General features: G+C 39.3%; 3 protein-coding genes across 8 annotated transcripts; 2 read left to right on the top strand and 1 right to left on the bottom strand.

The window, feature by feature from the left end:
* The first annotated feature begins 85 nt into the window (after window positions 1-85).
* On the top strand, window positions 86-3,200 carry LOC106748464 (E3 ubiquitin-protein ligase synoviolin B-like). The gene is made up of 8 exons (XM_014626993.1): window positions 86-352; window positions 465-557; window positions 662-814; window positions 888-1,178; window positions 1,265-1,479; window positions 1,562-1,782; window positions 1,898-2,318; window positions 2,415-3,200. Exons 1-8 carry the CDS (start codon window positions 224-226, stop codon window positions 2,743-2,745), a joined length of 1,854 nt encoding a protein of 617 aa, XP_014482479.1. The 5' UTR covers window positions 86-223; the 3' UTR covers window positions 2,746-3,200.
* Window positions 3,201-4,046: 846 nt separating this feature from the next.
* On the top strand, window positions 4,047-14,169 carry LOC106748444 (RNA-binding protein 39). 2 transcript variants are annotated; one of them, XM_014626952.1, is made up of 9 exons: window positions 4,047-4,149; window positions 4,282-4,355; window positions 7,842-7,906; window positions 9,272-9,580; window positions 10,412-10,616; window positions 10,784-11,050; window positions 11,173-11,348; window positions 11,445-11,615; window positions 12,390-14,169. In XM_014626952.1, exons 2-9 carry the CDS (start codon window positions 4,302-4,304, stop codon window positions 12,685-12,687), a joined length of 1,545 nt encoding a protein of 514 aa, XP_014482438.1. In that variant the 5' UTR covers window positions 4,047-4,149; window positions 4,282-4,301; the 3' UTR covers window positions 12,688-14,169. The 2 variants fall into 2 exon arrangements, with proteins under 2 accessions (XP_014482438.1, XP_014482437.1); XM_014626951.1 differs by having other exon boundaries at window positions 4,244-4,355.
* LOC106748443 (2',5'-phosphodiesterase 12) lies at window positions 12,829-21,346 on the bottom strand. Of its 5 annotated transcripts, none has more exons than XM_014626948.1 (9): window positions 21,275-21,346; window positions 20,370-20,531; window positions 19,814-20,147; window positions 19,103-19,653; window positions 18,468-18,607; window positions 18,015-18,301; window positions 17,781-17,936; window positions 17,505-17,625; window positions 12,829-16,214 (listed from the first exon to the last, which is right to left on the bottom strand). In XM_014626948.1, the coding sequence occupies exons 3-9, from the start codon at window positions 20,108-20,110 to the stop codon at window positions 15,952-15,954; spliced, it is 1,815 nt and encodes a 604-aa protein (XP_014482434.1). In that variant the 5' UTR covers window positions 20,111-20,147; window positions 20,370-20,531; window positions 21,275-21,346; the 3' UTR covers window positions 12,829-15,951. The 5 variants fall into 5 exon arrangements, with proteins under 5 accessions (XP_014482434.1, XP_014482433.1, XP_014482432.1 ...); XM_014626947.1 differs by lacking the exon at window positions 21,275-21,346 and adding an exon at window positions 21,065-21,189; XM_014626946.1 differs by lacking the exon at window positions 21,275-21,346 and having other exon boundaries at window positions 20,370-20,621.
* Window positions 21,347-22,171: the final 825 nt, after the last annotated feature.

Raw genomic sequence — 22,171 nt, 5'->3', positions numbered from 1 at the left:
CACTTTGAAGATTACCGCGACGCTATCAGCGCCACGTTGTTAACATCGTCGATACCGCGCAGAGTGCCGTGTAACACATACACTATACAGCTGTCCGGAAACACCAACGAGACCGTCGAAACGTAAAATTCTCCGTGCGATAGGTGTCAAGCCAATTTCTCCTTGGTGAACCAACGCCAGCCAGCCGTGGGCTGACGTGGGAAAGCGGCTGGTGCTCGCAAAAATGAGGGAGGCCGGGATCATGTTGATAAGCACCGTGCTAACGTGCGCTGTTATTGGCAATGCGTATTATCAGAGAAAACAATTCTATCCTACCGTGGTTCACATAACCAAATCCAACCCGAGTATGACCGTGAGTTTTTCTCTCGTGTGACATTTCTATCGCTTGTACTTGCGTGGTAAAACGCGACAACGGTCAGTGAGCGTTCGCCACCATTACATACGTGTTACTTTGTATTGCTCAGGTGATCTACGCGCAAGGATTCATCCTTGCTTTCATGATAAACGCCTTCTTGCGAAAAGTCTTTTTCGGTACATTGCGCGCCGCTGAGCTTGAAGTAAGTAAACCGTCCGTTCTTTATCTTCGGCCTGATTCTTGTTCTTGTTTTATTTACCGATGTATACCATGGATGTCTTTCGTAACATTGTTGTTTTTTCGCAGCACTTGGTGGAGAAAGTATGGTACGCGGTGACAGAAACATGCTTGGCATTTACGGTATTCAGAGATGACTTCAGCCCAAAATTCATAGCGTTATTCACGCTCCTCTTGTTTCTAAAATCGTTTCATTGGCTCGCGGAGGATCGTGTTGATTATGTAAGTTCCAACTTGTCGTAATTATATATGAAATAGGTAAATACGTGTCTAATCTGTTCGTCGTCTCTTTCAGATGGAAAGAAGCCCAGTGATAACATGGCTGTTTCATCTTAGAGTTGGCACTTTATTGGGGCTTTTATTCGCCATTAATTTAACAATGATACACTATGCGTACAATACAACAGCCACCAAAGGTCCCTCTGTGCAGCTAGTATTTGGCTTTGAATATGCAATTTTGTTGACTGTTGTCTTCAATATTGCTGTAAAGTACATTTTGCACACCATTGATTTGCAAAGTGAGAATCCGTGGGACAACAAGCCAGTGTTCTTGTTGTACACTGAACTGATTATTGGATTATTAAAGGTAATTAAGTGTAAAAATCTTACACATTGGTTGATTCGTAATTGTATCCTCCTTGGTAATTAAAATCGATGTATTTGCTCTGCCAGGTCATTCTGTACGTTGCCTTTGTGACACTGATGATAAAACTATTTACATTACCTCTGTTTGCACTGCGTCCCATGTATTATACGATGCGAGACTTCAAGAAAGCTTTCCACGACATCGTGATGTCTCGAAGAGCTATTAGAAACATGAATACGCTCTATCCTGACGCAACGACCGAGGAATTAGCTGCTGCTGATAATGTCTGTATTATATGCCGGTGAGTAACTTATATTGTAACAAAAAATTTCCAACAGCACTTTTTATATGACTCAAAAATATTGTCTCATGTCGACATACAGGGAGGAGATGGTTGCAGCTAGTAAAAAGCTGCCGTGTAATCACATCTTCCATACTGCTTGTTTACGTTCTTGGTTTCAACGGCAACAGACATGCCCGACATGCCGTTTGAACATTTTGAGACCAGGGGCGAGTAATTCGACGCCTAGGCAGCATAATCCTCCCCAACCAGGACCACAGGTGCCTCAGCCTCAACAGGCACCTGCTGGAGTTAACCCACTTGGTACAATTTCTCTCATTCCTTTTTCAGGATTCATTCCTGATTTTTTTCGTCTTTTTTCTTACAAATGAGAAACATGTGTGCGGTCGTCCTTTAATATAATTTACATTTAACACAGGACCAGCGCCTCCTTTCCATTTCCCAGTGTTTTGGGCTGGATTACCAGCACCTGGGGCACCACCTCAGCAACAACAGCCGCAGCAGCAACAACAACAGCCGCAGCAGCAATCGCAACAGCAGCAGCAGCAGCAGCAACCTCAAAGTAACGGGGCACCTGGAAGCACCCCGCCACCTCAGATCATACCTCCAGGGAATATACCGCTTCTTCCACCGTTGTTCCCTACGTTAGTACCGTTTCCGCCTATTCCCGTGCCGCCGCCGAATTTAACTGAGTTGAGCGAGGAGGAACTTCGAGCGATGGAAGGTAATTTGCGGCAGGCGGTACAAGCGAGGATACAAACATTGCAGAGAATCCAACTCCTATTGGACGCCGCTAACGCGATGATGAATCAATATCAGAGAGCGGCTGCCACGGCCAAGTGAGTGATCGAAATTGCGTTTCAGCGTTGCTGCAATGTTATATCGAGATATTTTTGTCGAATTATTATTATTAAATTATATCTTCCAAATTACAGCATTCCCATGCACACTGCAAGCGGCGCCGACGACGCGTCAGAAACGTCAAGCGCGTCTGCGATGACGAAAACGCAGCAGACAGCCAGTACGGCGGACGCGAGTGGTGATACCAATGCCGAAGGTCCATCATCCAAGGCAGACAACGCTTCCACTCCGAGCACGTCGAAGGAGGACGTTCCTTCTCCGAGTACGTCAAAGGAAAAGGACACGTCGACGCTTAGCAGTACGTCGGAATTAGGATCTAGGAGTGAAACGGAATCCTCGAGCGAGCAAGAAATGCTGCGCAAACGCAGGCTACAAAAGTTCTCGGCTCAACCAACGACGGAATAAATAAAGATGAAATTGTGTGATATATATAAATCATGTAACATAATAGTCTTTAATTTGCTTAATGATCGGCCTCAATTACGCGAGCGACCGATATATAATAATTGAGGATTGCGACAATGGACGGGAGGATCCTTCGAAACAATAATTCTGAGATCGGTCGCGTTCCGGATTGAGCGCGGATGAACTTTACTTGACGATCCTCTAGCGACTGTTAAATCCAAGATGTAGTGACAACTGAGACTGAAAGCCCGAACTTCGAAATCACAAGCTGAACAGCTACGATATATACCAACAATCATAATCAGGAAAGTGGGAGGATGATTTTATAGGGATGACATGATTGATGTCTTTCTTTTTGTAAACTATCACCGGAATGAATACAAAATAAGAGAAAGTCGGTTCTTTTGGTATTCTACTCTTTTGAGATTTATATATATAAACACGTTTATCCTGTATATATATATATGATTAGGATCTTCTTGCTTTTTTGCATATAGCTGTTGTAGTTGTGTAAAAGTATTCCTTGTAATTATGAAATTAATTCGATATCCTTTGCATAAAATGCATTTGAGTATTCTCTGTCCCTGAGCTTTAATATTTGCAAGTTTCGTGACGTGCAGAATAATCTTGAGCATTGCTGAATGTGTGATTGGTTTAACGTTGCAAGTGCTTTGATAGTGTTTTCTTACACACGAAATTTGATGGCATTATTGTCCGGTTAAAAGATCGCGAACCATCTAACTATTTTTATGTGATATTTCCTATCCTCATAAAACGTAGTTGTTTTGCTCTTTAACTACGAACCACTTGATCGAATCGATTACTACGCAGTTCTTCGATAGTGGCCAAGCGACTCCTGGGTGCGTTCCCTTTGGACGCTCACGTGCTGTAAGCATTCGAATGTAAGAAGAATAATCGACTATGATTGGTTAATATCTTACTTTTACTTCTTATAAATATACTCCTACTGCCCATTGTAAACCGGAACTAAGCGCTTAAGCGTCCAAAGAGAACGCACCCTAGACAGGTGCGTCCTTTTCGAAAATGTCTAAGCCGGAACTGACGGCGTTAATGTACCGAATACGAATGTCATATGAAATATAATTCGTACCTGTCTGTCGACATTCGACGCGTCCGTCTTCGAGCTTCTCTTTAATCAGAGGTAAGTATATTTTTTACTTCCTGTCCTGCGAATCACGATACCTTTGTGTTAATTTTTTGATGATATCAATTACCCAACGATTCCCGCAGTACTGACGTCACTTTCGAAGGGAGGTTACCCACGCGAACCGTATCCGGTGTCGGCCATTTTCTTTCGCTACGCCGCCGTGTAACGATTATGTGCTCGGTTTAGGATCTCGATTGAGAGTGTTCGAATTGCCCTATTTAGAACGCTTGCCGTCTGTACGTTCATAGTTTCTCGTAAATAGCTCACTCTCTTTGCATATCTCAGTTTTCGTGTATTTTCTACTCATATACATCTTTCTTTTGCGAGCAGCGCGAACTTGTCTGGTGTGCTAATGCGTGGCGTTTCAGAGAGCTCTCCGACTTGTGCAATGGCGGAGGATTTGGATGTCGAGGCGATGCTGGAGGCGCCGTATAAGAAGGGGGTAAGCTTTGTTTTTCTATTATTTTATTTCGCTCTCTTTCTCACTATCTTTGTATCCTATTTCTCTTTCTCTCTCTCTCTCTCTCTCTCTTTTTCATTCTATCTTGTCATCACTTTCGTCTTGCTCACGCTCGTGAATTGCAATCTCGATGTGCAAGGCGTGCCGCCTTTTCTTTTTTAACTTACACACTCGCCGCGTACGAGAGAAAGAGAACCCATCATTTCTCCGACCTTCCCTCCCACTCACTATCACCTTCTCTCTCTCTATCTATTTCTCTCTCTCTCTCTCTCTCTTTCTCTCTCTTTATCTCTTTCTCTATCTTTTTTGTGTGTGCATATGGATAGTTTATATGTATACATATATATAGAACAAAGTACACCCTTGTTTCTGATGTACCAACTATTGATCAACACCTCCGTTTTCTGTACTTATAGATGGTACGTAACATGTACCCTCGCGCTCGTAGGATGTACGCCAGCAAGTTCCTAGAATGCACTTGAAAGACGAGGTATTAAGAATAGCCATCATCTAACATCATTCTCTACTTATTTCTCATTATTTTGTTCTCTCTCGCTCTTTACTTCTGTCTAGCCTATATTTTCATTTTTCTTTTATTTCTTTATAAATTTTGTTTTACAAAGGCATAATGTTGTAATGATGTAGCTGTCGTGTTGATACACGCTCAAGCGGAAGCAGGTACCAGTGACTTCAGATGATAATTCATGTGGATCTATGTACTGTTTACCACATGCCATAATATCGGTATCTTTGACCAGCAAACTCAGGGATCTTGCATAAGAATGTGTGTGTGTGTGTGTGTGTGTGAGAACACGAGTGATTGAAAATTTAGATGAATGCACATTGAGGAACTTTTAGAAGCCAGAATATATAAATTTTGACATTGACTACAGATTTTTAAAGATAGGTAAATTCGAGGACCTTCAATATTCATGAATTTGTAATTTACGGATTCAAGAGGAGGCCTCGATTCGAATGTGTATATGTGCTTGTATGAACGTATGTTACATAGGTGAAAATTGATATATAAAATTCGTTTACTGACCAAGCCGAACATTTTCAAGGTTTTCCATCCTGGAATGAAATACTTCTGACATTAATCACGTAGTGCATATTGTTTCATCCAAAGAGAAACGCATTATCTTATCTGCTATATGGTATAAGAATTACAAGGGGTACTCTTCATATCTAACGTCAACTTTGATAATGCTCTGTTTTCGTATCCTCCTTCTTTTTCCTTTCTTCAATGATAAATCTCTTTCTGAGGAAACTAATATCTACAAGATGTACATAAATGTAGACACCTTCTCTCTTTCTCTCTCTCTCTCTCTCTTCTCTCTCTCTTCTCTCTCTCTCTCTTTCTTTCCCACAATCCTTTCTTATATAACCAAGGGTAACATTTACGTTTGTGCTGTCCAATCGATCTTTTTAATTACCTATGTTATTTCGATACGTGATTATTCTATAACACCTATATACATGCTGCAACGTTGATACGTTAACGAGTTCCAAGTAGTCCGATATAATATCACAATTTACCGATATGATATCATCACGATTTACAAATTGGAAAAATTTTTTTTACTTATTTTCACATTTTTAATTTCCACTCATGTTGCCTGTCTGTTTGAACAATCTTCTTGATTTACAACCATAAAGAAGTAATTTTTGTTCCTTATTACAAAGCCGTAAGATACATTACCTGCCAATTACCGTTAAATCAAAATGCTACAGTCAAAATACTATAGTCCTCTGTATAATACAATTATAATATCTCTAGGATGTTTCTCAAAATGATTTACTTGTAACGGTTCACGAGCGAGTTCATTTTACAAAACATTCACATTCTGTTCACTGTTTTCTGTGCAACTTGTAATGATAGCAATTTGCCTTCTAGGTAGTGCCATCGATCAGGTATCACAACACTTAATTGCAGTGCGATAGAAGACACGTCAGGCTTGCGATCAATTCTCACGTTGTATAGATTATTATTCTTCATTGAATCCGACATTGTTGAGTTGTTTGCAAAATGCCTATCCATGTCGTTTCACTGTAGTGGAAAACTAGTTTTTCATATGATAGCATATATCATTAAGTTATTGTGCGGTATATTGTAAAATTCGCGACTGCATGAAATTGGATAGGAACTTTGTAAGCATCCTCTTTAATTACGTTTCGAGTTTATGAACGACCACGTGAAAATAATGGTAAACTGGTCACCAAGCTGGAATGGAAGTCTCATAGACGAGGATCTACACAAGAAAAAAGTTTCAGGAATCTGCTTTTGTTTTCCGTTAACAATAATCCGCTTATCATCTTAATAATATTTTAACACGATTTAATCGAACTGTTCTTTACGTGTCCGAGTTTTTTACTATAAAAAAAATACGCCATTGCTTCGTTATGTCGCATAGTATCCCAGCTCATACCTCGGTACGATGCACGCGTTGTAACGAAAACGACAAAGTTAATTGGACGGAACATTTTCCGGACTCGGCTCGAAACTCGTTTGCGAGTTCGCGCGAGTCGTCGCAGGCTGTCCATGGTCGTCCGTCTCTACTGGGAACAAAGGTGGTTTAAAACGGTCCCTAATATAACTAACAAACACACATACACACACACACATGTTCCCCCTCTAATCAGTAAGTGCGCGCGGGCAATCGTAGGATAGCGATTAGGGTTGCTCACGTCTCTCGCGTTTACATCTTTGAAATCGTGCTGTCTTTGATGAGGGCTCTCTTTTGCAGAAGAAAAAGGATGTGTGGTTGGCCATTGGTAGTTTAAAGACCAAGGCATGCTCAACCCAAGAATGCAATGATTTCCTAAAACCCGATAAAGCGATTGGTAAGTCTGAGCCAGGTGCATGCGACCGTGTCGCATCGCTATGCTCGCCCCGTCTCTCTCTCTCTCTTCTCTCTCTCTCTCTCTTTCTCTATCACACACGCTCTCTCTATCTCTCTCTCTCTCTCTCTCTCTCTCTCTCTCTCTCACACTCGCTCTCTCTTTTCTTCTTGTACCTTCGCCTCTTCCCCCCTCAGCGCTCTCAGACCCATAGAGTCCTGGAAAGCAAACCAAAATAAAAGAGAAAGAGCACGAGAATTGACGCCGACGTCTGTCTCTGTCCTAGCATCAAAAGCATTGCTCTTCCGCAGCAAAGGGGAAGGTTGCTACCGTAGAAGTACTGTGACGGGCGATAAAAATAAAAGAAGAAATACCGTCTACCGTGCCTAATTCATTGTCGGATTTGACATTCATAATAGAAAAAGAAACAGAAAAAAGATATATACATACGTATATACATACATATATTTATCCATATATATATATATTTATATATATATTTTGTATATAGAACAATTGTCATTGCGAAATTTACTAACGTTCTACGATTTGCTTTTTGTCCCCTTGTTCGCGCGTCCCCGCCACATCGGCTGGCTGGCATGGCATTCAACTGTTTGCTGTTCGTAGGAGCAGGACTCCTCGTCCAAAGACAAGTCCTCCAAGGAGAATGGGTCTAGCCGCAAATCGTCAGGGTGAGTAGAAACATCTTCTTTGAATTTATTCTTCGTTATATTGAGAATGCGGAGGGCAGGACCACGAGACTCGCATTGCACGTCCCTCGTGTTTGAGAACTTTAATACTGAACGAAATTAAGTGACCTGCATATTATCACCTGTGTCAAAACTGTTGTGTCACTTTAGTCGGGGGAGGCTTGCTAAGAAACACCGGCACACAGCCGTTCATTTTTCACTCTCATCCGTCGCGCTTTTTGCGATTTTTACTTGAATCACTTTCAAGATAAACAGCTTGATATCATTGCGGCATTGAATGTTAACGATAAAGGGGCAACTGATCATTGTGATAAGGTCTAACAAAGTTTTTGTACGGCGATTAAAACGGATACAGATTTAGATTTTTATAAATGACGCTCTATGTCCGATGAGATTTGCACACCGTGTTAAACGTATGTACGTTTCGATTTCGATGTTCCATCCAGTTAAAATTCGAACGAACAGAAAGAGAGCAACGGTTGTGCATTGCCACTTTTTTTTCGCAATATACGTCCTTGTGACGTTACACGTATGTAATTTTTTTGCGCCATAATTGAAGCCAACGTTAATCGCCTAATAGACCCATCTGAAGTTTTATTCTCTTTGTTATAGACCCCATACAATTAGTGTAAATGCTGGTTATTTTGATAATTCCAAAGGTTAAACCTGAAAATGGTAAGTATATAGGAAGAATATCTGTACTACAGATTCCTCTTACGAACTCGAATCGTGTTTCCTCAAATTGCTCCGATTAAGGATCAGATCGTATAACGACGTAAAATTGTGAAATTGCACTCGCCTCAGGTTGCAGCCTATGTAATCACCGAGTCTTGAGAAACTCTGTTAGATAATGCCGGTATTAATAATAACGTAACTTTGAGTCATTGACTGAATTAAGCGATTATGCATTTTCCAGCGTTTCACTTGACTCATATTCATTTCAAAGCTAGTCGAAGCACTTGGATCATGAGAATATTATAGTGTAAATTTGACACGATCCGAACAATCAGATGCCAAAGAAGCATTCTTTGCCGATAATTAGCACTTGCAAAAAAGTCTTTGTGATATTTCACAAACATTATAAAATAATATTTTTACTTTTTTCCCTTTTACATATATGTGTGTGTGTGCACTTCGCACGACAATGAGATAACTTTGCAATTATCGTAAACGTTAACGCAGGTGTCACAAGATCAAAATTTTACTCGGAAGTTGTCGTCACTTCGTAATCCTTTTTTTTTTTTTAATTTCAGGGTATGTTTCAGACTTATCTCCAAATCTCTCCGAAATACTTCCGAGCCTTATCCCTGTTTTTTTTTTCCTAATGGAATTACTGTTCTTTTGTAGGAAAAGCAAGCATCGCTCTCGTTCCCGTTCACGATCGCGCGATCGCCGAGATAAAGATCGGCGGGATCGCGACAGAGACAGGGACAGGGACCGCGACCGGGACAGGGATCGCGAACGCGACCGCGACCGTCGACGCCGATCGCGATCTCGAGACAGGCGGGACCGAGATAGGGATCGGGACAATGATCGGGATAGGGATAGGCGAGACAGAGATCGGGACAGAGACAGAAGAAGGAAGAGATCGCTCACACCGTTGACCCTTCCCAGAGCCCGACCACCGTTCGGCAAAGGTCACAGCCCGCTTGGAATGTAAGTTCTCATTTACAAAATTTCTGCTTCTGCTGATAATATTTAATCAACTATTCTTTAATTACACTGCGTCGCGTAATTCCTAATTATATTGGGTTCATTCAAAAGTTCGTTCCGTTTTATCATCAAAATAGACATGTATAACATTTATTTATTTTAAAATACAATCAATCAATTAAGTATGCGCCGTTTTATTCGGTGATCTGCCATCTCTCTCTCTCTCTCTCTCTCTCTCTCTCTCTCTCTCTCNTCTCTCTCTCTCTCTCTCTCTCTCTCTCTCTCTCTCTCTCTCTCTCTCGGCTATCCAGGCAGAACAAATTTCTAAAAGATATCTTAAAGACGTTCTATTTTTTCAGATATCTTTAAGAGGTCTCTCAGAAATTTGTTTTGCCTGGGTACACGATACCGTGCTTATAGAAATTCGGGGATTTTTTTTTAGCAAGGAACTAATTGAAAAACAAACTTTTGCATCAATCTAATAGAAAGCGACTCGGGACAAATGATAAAAGTCGAAATAGAAATTGTATATTCAAGAATCGAATGTACATGACACGCTTTTTTTTTTCTCTCCACCTGATTCCAAATGCATAATTTGACTAGACCCAGTCACGGAATCACAAATCCGTGATTCGGGGGATATATTTATGCTAGATTAATGGATGTTAAGTTCCTCTTGCATTGTTACTATTATATGTAGTAACATGGATTAATATTCCACAGTATCACCACTCTAAAAAAAAGTTTCTAAGCCAGCATTTTCTTTGTTTTTCACACGTTGCCACGTCGTTGTTTTTGACGGTTACTGAAAATGATTATCTTGTGCATTTCCAGAAACGACGAGTTGACACCTGAGGAACGGGATGCCCGGACCGTGTTTTGTATGCAACTAAGTCAGCGGATCCGTGCACGCGATTTGGAGGAATTCTTCTCCAGTGTCGGCAAAGTGCAAGATGTCAGGCTTATCACCTGTAACAAGACGCGAAGATTTAAAGGAATCGCTTACGTCGAATTCAAGGATCCGGAGAGCGTGACATTGGTAAGTATGCGCCGACATTGTTGATTATTATGTATTTAACGAGTAGCATTTCGCGAAATTCTAATGTGACTGTCTGAACTTTTAATACGTCTAACGAAATTTTTTTTTTAAAGGATCAAACAGAATTATCGGCCAATTAAAGATACTTCTTTGGCGTATTTTTGCAGGCGCTCGGTTTATCTGGTCAGAAGCTCCTTGGAGTTCCTATCGTCGTACAACACACGCAAGCTGAGAAGAATCGCATGGGCAACTCGATGCCGAATCTCATGCCGAAAGGTCAAACTGGACCTATGAGATTGTACGTAGGATCTCTACACTTCAACATCACGGAAGATATGCTGCGTGGGATCTTCGAACCTTTCGGGAAAATCGATAATATCCAGTTGATCATGGATCCAGAAACTGGACGAAGCAAAGGCTACGGTTTCCTAACAGTGAGTTTTCATAGTTTTATCACACGATGATCGAATCGGTATCTTACAATCCATGTGTCGACGTTTTGAATCAATCTTATCACTTATCTTTACGAGACACTCATTCCTCATTGTGTTTTCAGTTTAGAAACGCGGACGATGCGAAAAAAGCCTTGGAACAGTTGAACGGCTTCGAACTCGCTGGCAGACCTATGAAGGTTGGAAATGTGACGGAGCGCACTGATCTGATTCAAGGACCGTCTCTTCTCGACACGGATGAGCTGGATCGCAGTGGAATCGACCTCGGGGCGACCGGGAGGTGCGTAAAACATACTAAACAAAAAGAGAGAATAAGTATGACAGAGTGCGAGAGGAACTTCATAATTTCAATTTCGCGTAATATCGGTTCTTGCAGATTACAATTGATGTTTAAATTGGCGGAAGGCACCGGCCTGGAAATACCACCCGCAGCGGCAAATGCCTTAAATATGGCACCAGTCATGACAGCACCGCAACCACCGCCTCAGGCTGCGCCTCCCATCGCGACGCAATGTTTCATGTTGTCAAACATGTTTGATCCGCAAAAGTAAGTCTATTTTTTTCTCTCTCTCTCTCTCTCTCTCTCTCTCTCTCTCTCTCTCTCTCTCTTTTTTTCCGTTGAACGGGCCTTCGCGATTAGTTGCATATAAGTAGACCTGGTGTCACGTGCCATTGCACTCACTAGGGGGTATATATATATGCTAGAGCAAGATGTGTTATTGAAGTTACAGCGTATGTGAATGTATAGTTGCATACGAGTTGTCGGTAACATGACACACTTATTACAAGAACTATTCGAGTAATTGTGTGTACATAGGATGGGGCAGTAATTTATTATCACTTTAAACATAATGTGAGAGAGTAAGACAAAATATATCTAACAGAAATTGCACCGATAATGATAGTCGTTTTAAACAGCTGTAAATGTAAATTTGTCCTTCATCTAGTCGTTAGCAAAATATTTTGATCTTTCAAAGATATTCAAAGTGATGATGGTTGTTGCCTTATTCTGTATTGTATAGTCTGTATTAATAGTTCTTACTTGAAACTTGTCCACTGTATTGTATAGTCTGTATTAATAGTTGTTACTTGAAACTTGTCCAACATACACACATACACGCAGTTACAATTATGATTCAGTTGAAAAACTCACATATAATTCTAAATTTAAATCTAAGCATCTTACCTGTGAAACAAATGTCAAGTAACAACTATTAATACGGATCTGTATGATCTATATTTGAGCCTGTAACAGAAAGACGTATTATATCGAATCGATTAACTTCGTGTTCGAGATCGTGATCGAACGTTTTGTTTCCAGCGAGACGAATCCTAACTGGGCGAAGGAAATCCGCGATGACGTGATCGAGGAATGCAACAAACACGGCGGTGTGCTGCACGTGTACGTGGATCAGGCGTCGCCGCAGGGCAACGTGTACGTGAAATGTCCGACGATCGCAACAGCCGTAGCGGCGGTGAACTCGTTGCACGGCCGATGGTTCGCGGGTCGCGTAATAACCGCTGCGTACGTACCCGTGGTGAATTACCATTCGCTATTTCCGGACGCGATGACCGCGCTGCAGATGCTGGTGCCCAGCGCACCGCGAAGAGGCATGTGATGATCCTGAGCAAAGGACGACTCACAATCGCAATCCGCTGGCGTGTAAATCTTTACATAGTATTAAGTTTCTGTCCCTGTACATCACACAGTTTCTTACTATTCGGCGAGACCTTTTTTTCTTTTCTCTCTTTCTCTCCCACTTTTTTTTATTTTATTTTTTTTTTATTTGTTATTTTTGAGGCGAAAAGAAGAAGAGCGTCCGAGCGACGGATCTCGCACGTTGAGGACAATTACTTGCGTTATTTGTTGCAATAAATTCATACATATGGCATATCGTGAAAGCAATGCGTTTGATCTCACAATGCGCCCTCTCGCATCGTGCGAATTTTGCGTCGGAATCCGTTCTGTAATCCAAGATTCACTCGTGACAGTCTACCGGATGTATCATTTTTTTCGACACTTTGAATCTGGCTATTCGGATATGCACGCGCTAGAGAGGCTCGATCAATTGTGTGTTAGACAAGTTACTCGATGGTTTTTCTAATTCAAGTTCCTTCTGTTAATTTGCTTCTAACGAATATATTAATACACTGAATTTGTCCTTGTTATATGCAACTGCAATTGTATATCTACGTGACAACAAATATATGTAGTGAGGAATCGTAGGAATGGCGAAGAAAATTCTACATGAATGAAATGCGCACTACTGATAGTTTTTTTATATTGGATAATTGGCAAAATCACCTGTAATGGCGGTGAAAATTTTCACGAGGATACAAGAGTCAAATTACCAATTTTTCGTATTGAGACGTGGTGAGAGGTACTTTTGGTGGATCTATAGTCTTATTATAATAAGGTTTACATGCGCGCACCTTGTTCCAGTGTAAGGATAATTGTACGTTTTTATTTCTCACGAAATTAAGAGGACAGTTATTTATTGGCGCGATGTAACGTTTCGTCTCATATATGTCGGCGTGTTGTATTTTTGCGGTCGCAGTAGAATACGTTATGCGTAGCGAGATATTCAGTCGACTGTTACGGTAATGAGGTACATACATACATACATGAATGATGAAACAAAGTGACGACCTTAATCCTCTCATTCCTAATTCATACACTAAATTATTACTTATAATTATATAAGACAGAAAAGAATAAAATAAAAGAATCGTAATATAAAATCAACTTGATTTGAAATTGTCCACGGGTTCAATGATTATACCAAGTGATACTTTTGTATAACTAACATGTTAGAATTTAATAAAAGCAAAACAGATTTCGAATCACAATGCGTGTGCTTGATCAGGCAGTTCCCTGAAGTCGCTTTCGCTTTAATGCATTGAGAACAATTCGCGTTGAGTACCGGTGCAACAGGCACATTGGGCGAATCGAGCGATAAAGTTCTTACTGGAATTAATCAATGAGGTATCACGTGTTTCTATTGGGGAGGAAAGGATTAAGGATATGCTCGTAATGGCTGTAATGGCTCGTAGCAGGAACGTATGTGAAGTTGGCCCCACTTTTTCGAAATAAAAAAAAAGAATAGACTTCTGATTGTCCCTCAAAGAGTTCTCGATTGATATTAAAAAAAGTTCCGCCGGTTAAAGCGATAAAAACACGAAATTAAAGTACGGAGGGAGGGAGGGCAACTTCACGATTGTGTAACTTCGAAATGATATAACATTTTTATCTTTAATTTTAGCGCAACCCCTCTTCGCCCGTACTTTTATTTCGTGTTTTCACCGTTTTAATCGATGGAACTCTTTTTAATATCGATAGAGAATTCTAGAACTCTTTAGGAGACAACTAGAATTTTACTAATTTTTTGTTTCATTTTGAAAAAATGGGGTCAACTTCACAGACGTCGTAACGGGACTTGGTGTCGAAGATTACTTTAGAACACACATTAGATTTGTTACATTTATACGAAGGAGAAAGGGAGAACGTGTGATAGAAAAGAGGAGGTCTGCAGGTACTAAAAAAAAAATCTTGATCAATTGTTCCATAAATTCATGATACCGTTTGCATGTATCAGAGTAATTTAGAACGATGTCGCATTAGAATAAGCCGTGATTGCAGATTGAACGGTGCTACTGATCAAAATGTAAAGTAGACTTCACTATGAAATCTTAGTCTTTAATCGGTAAAATTCAATTTTTAATATTTCCAGCGTCGAAGCCACGTTCATGGTTATCACGCCGAAAATAATGGACCAAGTCAATTCCATTTTTGGAGCCGCGTGTGGATTTCCTCTATTGTCGAGGTGCTCCTAAAAGTTCATCAAATTGCTACGAACTAGAATACAAGATAATCGTTCGAACGATAAAAAGCAGTTCCGTAGACGATAAAAGAATCTTCTTGTGCTTGTGCATTCACAGTCACTGATGATATATGCCTTAAATTACGGATTGACAAGCCATTGCTCCTAAACTTTGAACTACGTAGAGAAGTCGAAACTTGGAAGACACTTTTCGGATTAACAATACGATGATTCATACGTAGCGTAGAGTTGTGAATTTAGAATTTCGGCGTTTTGAGAATTCGCTCCCGAATAGCTGTGGGAAATGTCCGCTCACACGTATACAGCAGACCGTAAACGTATCGTAAAAGTTCGAGTCGCGACACTGAAGTCCCGATTTTTCGCTTAGATAGAGAGTAGTACGCGACGTTCACGATAGACACAGCTAGCGATTCTCTTCGTTACCTGCAGACCTCTACGACCGTGCCCTACGAAGAAGAAGAAAAGGAAGGAGATGACAATTAATCTGTGTATATAAGTTTTTGTAAATTAATTCTTAACTAGCTGTAAACGTAAGTATATAATGTTACTTTGCTGTATCTTCATATTACTGAAATGTGAATGTATACTTTGTCGATTATAAACCAGATTAATGTGACGTGCACATGTGAAGGATCTGCTCTCTCGCGAGAAATCGCACATTTCTCCGGATTAGTGATACCGCCACTCCTTGTTCGAATCGCTTCTTATCCTAAAACAGGACACGCCGACGTCACTTTCGGCGACGACCTACCAATTGAGCCGACACTTTTTAATTCACTAAATCATATATTATTATATATTATACAATTGTTTCTTTCTACAAGACTCCGATCAAGCTTGATACAGCCGATAAAAAATTAGCAGTAAAAGAAGAAATGAGGTTAACACTGCGTGAGAATAATGGCTTTCGATGGAAATACTGGATTTTCACATTGAGACGAGATAATTGGAGATCCGAGTCGGGATGTGATGCGGTCAAGCGAAAGCCAATGTGTTATTACAACGTAGTCCAATCGACGATTTGAGCGAATATTTTACTCTTTATTCTCTAAATTTCAAATCCGCGCACAAGGAGATGTGATCGCTGGGAAACACCACGGATGGCAAACCCGTGTGGAGGGTTATCTCTTCTTTACTGGGCATTGGGATCACCTGCTCCACCTCGAATTTGTCCCTCTCGTAGAATATGTAATCGAGACAAGCGGAAAATTCCGGCGTATAATTCGTATACTCCGGCGTGCCGCACGCGCTGGACATCCGGAGATCCTGCGTCAAGGATACATTCTTCACAGCTTCTTCGGGGTCTGAAATGCAGAACAGATAATTTTATACCGTGGACCGAGTATCGAAATTATCTCGCTAGTGATGTTGCGTTATGTTATGGAAAATTTCAATAGGAGAGACCGGATTATCTGGTTGTTACACTTTTTACAGATTGATTAAAAGAAAAAGTTGTATGCAATATCTCATAATATTGTGTACATTATTAATGTAGCCATATTCTTTAGGCAAAAGAAAAAAAACATTAATTATATATATATGTATATATTTATGCACAAAGAAGTTATTTAATTATAAACAAAGTCGCACAAATGTGACATCTCACTTCATGGGTCAATTGTCACATGTCTTTATGTAGAGAAAACACAATAATTTGTTTAAATGTGGTCTTTTAATATATTATTAAAATTAATGACATCACAATGTAATATATAAAGCTGACTTAAAAAAATTACATATATTTATATGTTACATCATTAATAAGAAAACAAATCATTTATAGAAACTTAAAGCGATATTAAACTGATTGGATTTATTTGAATAATATTCGGCGATCAGTATGTATGCTTTCATGTGTAAAGAATGTCATAACATGACAACCAGTCTTAGCGGATTTGAGTCAATTCACTCCAAACGTTCATTTACAATAAAAGAGATTATATTTATAAATAATATTGCAGTAACGATGAATTAAATACTGGGGCAATAAGTAAAAAGTATAATATTTCTTACAAATAAAGAGAAATTGCGATTAGTACTCCTAAAACCAACAGAATATTAATAATAGAGACGAGACAGAATTTTCTCACGCATCTAATTAAAAAAAAAAAAATGCTTGTAAATATGATATGCGATGCTTTGACTATAAGCCGTTTTGTACATAAACTAACATAATATAAGCAAGCTACACTATAAAAGAGAATATTCTCCTTTATTTATTACGAGAGATATAAGCTTGTGATTTTCAGACACGGCGGTCTCCCCTATACGATAACAGTATTGAACGTCTATACACCACTTACTGTCGATATTATATCAAAATTTGTACAATACTTTTATTTACCCAAATCGACTTTTTCTGATTATTGTATAATATCAAGAAATACCAGTATAAAAACGGTATTCTCGATACCATTCAATCCGATCAATCGGATCAATACCGTTTCAATTCCTGTTTTATACAATTTCGCAGAGTGTGACAATTATGCAGATTCCGGTTGCACTATGTCGCATGTGAGGTAACGAGTAAGATTAGAGGAAAGAAAAACCAAGATTTCGCAAATCAAGGTCAAGATAAGAAGAGAGTAACTCACTGCTCCTCCAGTCATCGCAGCTTTCCGGAATGTAATTCTCGGTGAACAGCCGATATATGCCGCGTTCCGGCACGCTGTTGAAGTCGCCGCTAAGTAACACGCTCACGTTACACCTGGGATTCTATCGACACAGTAAAGTACATTTGTAATCATCGGTAAAGATTCGCAAAGATGTTGAGATAAGTAACGTTTTCCGGGCGACATCAATTTCCGTCGGAATACCCGGGACCTACGATGAATGTAGGTAATGGATTTTTCGCGGGAAGAAACGTTTACCTCTTCGCGCATCGCGCTCGCCACTTCGTGCAGGTACGTGATTATGTAGTATCCTTGCATCAAGCGGATGTGGCATGCGTCGGGCCGGAAATATAAATGTGTATTGCCGACGATCAGGATCTCGGATGGGTTCTCTTTCGATTGCAGCATCATCACCTGAATCGCAATTAAGTTAACTCCGATCTTCTCGATCATCGAGTGCCAGCGAGGCAGAGAAATCATACACGATCGTACCTGAATAGTCGTGTTTCTGCTTAAGAATCTCTCCTTCATTTTCTCGTTCTCGATCTTGTCCCAGACCGCTTTGAATTTCGGGGAATTGACATTGTGACTCATCACCCGGGATTCGATATTCAAAATCTCGAATCTCTCATGATTGAAAAACATCGCGAGTCCCTCGGATACCTCGTTCTTCGTGACGAACACGCCGTCGTAGTTCAGCATGGACAGGGACGGTAACAAGTCGCGTTCATATATTTTACTATCCACTTCTTGCAGGCAAATTATGTCGCTGTTAAACCCTGCAACGATTGTGAATCGAGATTGCGAGAAATCGGCCTTGACTTTCAGTCGGCCGGCGATAACTGGTCGGTACTGATCGCGAATTTCAAATATCTTAATCATGGAATCTGCTACGTTTGATAAAAAAAGATAGAGCAGCTGGTAAATCACATTTGATGTATATACCTATAATTTCTTTGAGTATCAATTGCTTCCTGTAGTCAATGTCTAACGCGTATCCCGGACAGTACGGAAACAACACGTCCTTGGAGTAATCGGAGTCAGTGTACGTATCCGCCAATATATTGTAAGACATTATTCTGAAACTGAATTTGTTTTTTCGTTCAAATATAGAATACATTTGTCCATTGGAACGTACAATATGCTCCAGATATTGTATATATTGAAACATATACCTGTATTTTATAGAATTTGTATATATATTTACATATACAGAATGAGGCATTTAAATTGAAACACTTTAATATAACAAAAATAAAGCAAAATAGAAAGAAATGTCACCTTAATATTTTTATACGCAGAATAAACAGAGAAATCGATTTGTACTAAAAAAAACCATATAATTCCAAAAAAAAAACGAAGTTAACTTTGATATGACCTTGAATTATTGATAATATAACGAAGTTAAGATCATCCAAATATGGCCTCCTCCAAACCCTACAACTTTTGTGTGAAACATTTCTTTCTATTTTGCTTTATCTCTGTTACATCAGGGTGTCTCAATTTAAATGCCCCACTATGGGCAAATTTATATTTATATTATATAAAAGTACACGTATAATATTTAAAAAATGAAATACCTTTGGCCCGATAATTTGTTCTTCGTGAATTCATGCCGAATGTCGAAGGGACACAGGCCAGGACCGGCCTCTACAGTGCCCTTCGATTGCACTTCGATGCTAGTGCCAGAATCCGACTCGTTTCGAGGCACACAACTGATCTTCAAGTTGCAGCCGATGTCCGACACACTCGGTACGTACAGATATCCCTCACTAACGTGCGTCCACGAATTCGGCTCATTTTTAACAGCGTTGTTCCGGTACCAGTTAAATATCGATTGCTTCTTGTCAGTGTACATCGACTCGAATTTAGCCGGATAAGTTGGAAAGCCCACCAGCATGCTCGCAGGCAGTGAAATTTTGGAGATGTAAGGTAAATTCCGTTTCACATCGTACGTCTTCCCCAAGATAACTAGCTTAAGCTCCGCAGAGTCTTGCAGCAAGCTCTTGCAAAGCACATTGCCGTCTACCTGGACATCGTCCTTGAGAAGCATTATCTTTCCAGAGTCTACATTGTCAAGCGGCAATGTAGATATTTCGAGAGAAGTATTCTTCTTTTTCTTCCTCTGTATCTGGAAAGAATACAATTGTTCCTTGCATTGTTTCATTTTTTCTCAGTGTTTCTCTGTGTTGGTTAATATTTTTTCGTACATACTTAATCTGTATTTCAATAAAATTGATCAATACATCCTTCCTTCAAACATTCACCGGTATCTTTAATATCTTCCTCACCTTTTGGTTTACAAATTTGCAGACATTTGTATTGATTCTAGTTAGGAAACTGTTGACACTCTCGGTAGTTTGCCTGGAGAAGTTGAACTGACGATCTATTTTTACAACTTCATCCACATAGCGGAACGAGATGTTGAACACATCGTTGCCCTTATCGTAGCGAAGGAATGCCTCGTTCATTTTCAATATGTGCCTCGGCTGCGTCTGTGTGCCACGAAAGGGCAAAAATTGCGTGAAGATCGACGAGACCAGATAGCTTCTTTGTACCCACAACTTAACTGCAAATGTGCTTCGCATTATAACTGGCTACACCATTTATTGACCTGAAAATAAGCTTAAAAACAGCTTATAAAATAGCTTATAAAATAGCTTTAAATAAATAAATATGCTCAGCCTTTGTAGCAAGAATATGTATATATCATTAATATGTTAACATAAGTGTTTTAAAAAATATGTTTTGTGATTATACATACATAACCTCATGTCGTGGAGTAAAATCAGAGAGTGAACCAATGTTCGATTCAGTTTTTATATAAAAAAAAATTAAAGTAATTACCTTATTTATATTTTCAGGAAGATTCTTATTCCTCGTTGGGATAAACGTAGAAAAGTTTATCCGATCAGCTGTTCGACTTCGTGCACTTAAAAATATAATTCTGCCTGACTGGCCATTCAGTAGTTCTTTACTACATTTGACTAACTCTCCAACATACGATATCTAACATACATGTACAAAAACATTTAAAGGAAAATATTCTAAAGAGCTAATTAAATCGGAATGTATCACAGTTGCTTATATATTTTCACTTTAAAAAAGTAAAAGAATCAAATGCACACGTAGGATCTTCTCATGAGAATAGTTGTATTCAAAAGAAGCCTATTGGTGAATCGCAAATTTCGTAAAAAGTAATGATAATCAGACGTTTCAGAAAGTACCTTAGAGCTTGAGAAGTATTTAGTTTATAAAAAATATAGATTCAAATATAATGTTCATTCTTTTTAAGATGCAAAATGAATTTAAATTAAAATCCGTCGGATGCTAACATTATCTTATAAACTTGTCAAGTTGCACAGCTCAAATAAAACATATTGCACGCAAATAGAATTTATATTATTTTAAAGCGCAAATCTCTCACTTTAATTTGCATATACGTAGATCGCAGTGCGTTTTTTCCGCAGAGTGATTTAACAATGAAGCAAAAATGATACTTTTAGTTTTTATCGCTTATAAAGCCAAACGAATAAACGTACAGAGTTCGTCATAAAACGAATAGAAAGTTGAAAGTTCCCTCTTTAAGATGCATATATCGTATTTTTTACACAAGTGATTTTTCGATGATGAAAACTGAACTGATAGATGAAATTGAAAACTGAGCAGTCGCCATTTTTCAATTAGCTCCATATCTCTTAACATTAAACAATAGTAACGTTATGAATTTAATATACATGAAAAACGGAGACCTTAAGCTTTCGAATGCTTTTCAAACTATGTCGTTATTATTATTTTTACAGGAGTCACAGCTTGTTAAATTCGGCTTATACTTCAATATAAGAAAAAATGCAGCTGACAATCCGTTTAGTCATACTACTTGAAACTATTGATACTTGTATTGACTTCTGTCCACAGGACGTGGCAACGCTTGCCGCGCGGCGGAAGTTTGCGCGAAAACCAATAAACTTCCAGTTCTTGCCGAAAAACAGTATGTTGATTGGCTACAGGACAATTTCATGGGAGCGTCGAACGTCGGAGCCAATCAGCAAACAAGAGTCAAACTTCGACCCAATGAGCAGACAATCTATTGTCTGACAATCTATTGGCTCCGACACTCGACGCTACCATGAAATTCTATTTAAAATTTGATACTCTATACAGAAATTTGTCCTAAGCCGATATTCATTCGTCGTACAACGCAGAGAAGACAATGGAGTTTTTGGCCACTACCCGTGTACAATTGATGACTCATCCTCTTCACAGTTTCGAGTTTTGGCACCCTGTGACTTCTTCGTATTTCCATACATCAAGAATAAAATGCGTGGATTGAAATTTAATTGAAAACAACAATAAAGAGATGATTCAAAAATCATTTTCAAATTTATAGTCTTTACTTTTTGGCTATTTTAATTGAGTTTAATTGGGTTTTTACATCGAGAATTCATTTGTATAAAAAATGCGATATATACATCTTAAAGAGGAAACTTTAAGCTTTCTATTCATTAATAACAAACGTCGTATATGACGTTAATTTGTCTTTTATAAGTAATCACAACGAAGTCATTTTTGTTTTAATGTTAAATAATTCGGCGAAAAAGATCGCATTGCAATTCATACATTGTATAAATCAAAACGGGAGATTTGCA

The sequence above is a fragment of the Dinoponera quadriceps genome, unplaced genomic scaffold, assembly GCF_001313825.1.
Source record: "Dinoponera quadriceps isolate SergipeBrazil2010 unplaced genomic scaffold, ASM131382v1 scaffold2183, whole genome shotgun sequence".
Lineage (NCBI taxonomy): Eukaryota > Metazoa > Arthropoda > Insecta > Hymenoptera > Formicidae > Dinoponera > Dinoponera quadriceps.
This window is presented reverse-complemented; position numbering and strand designations above follow the sequence as displayed.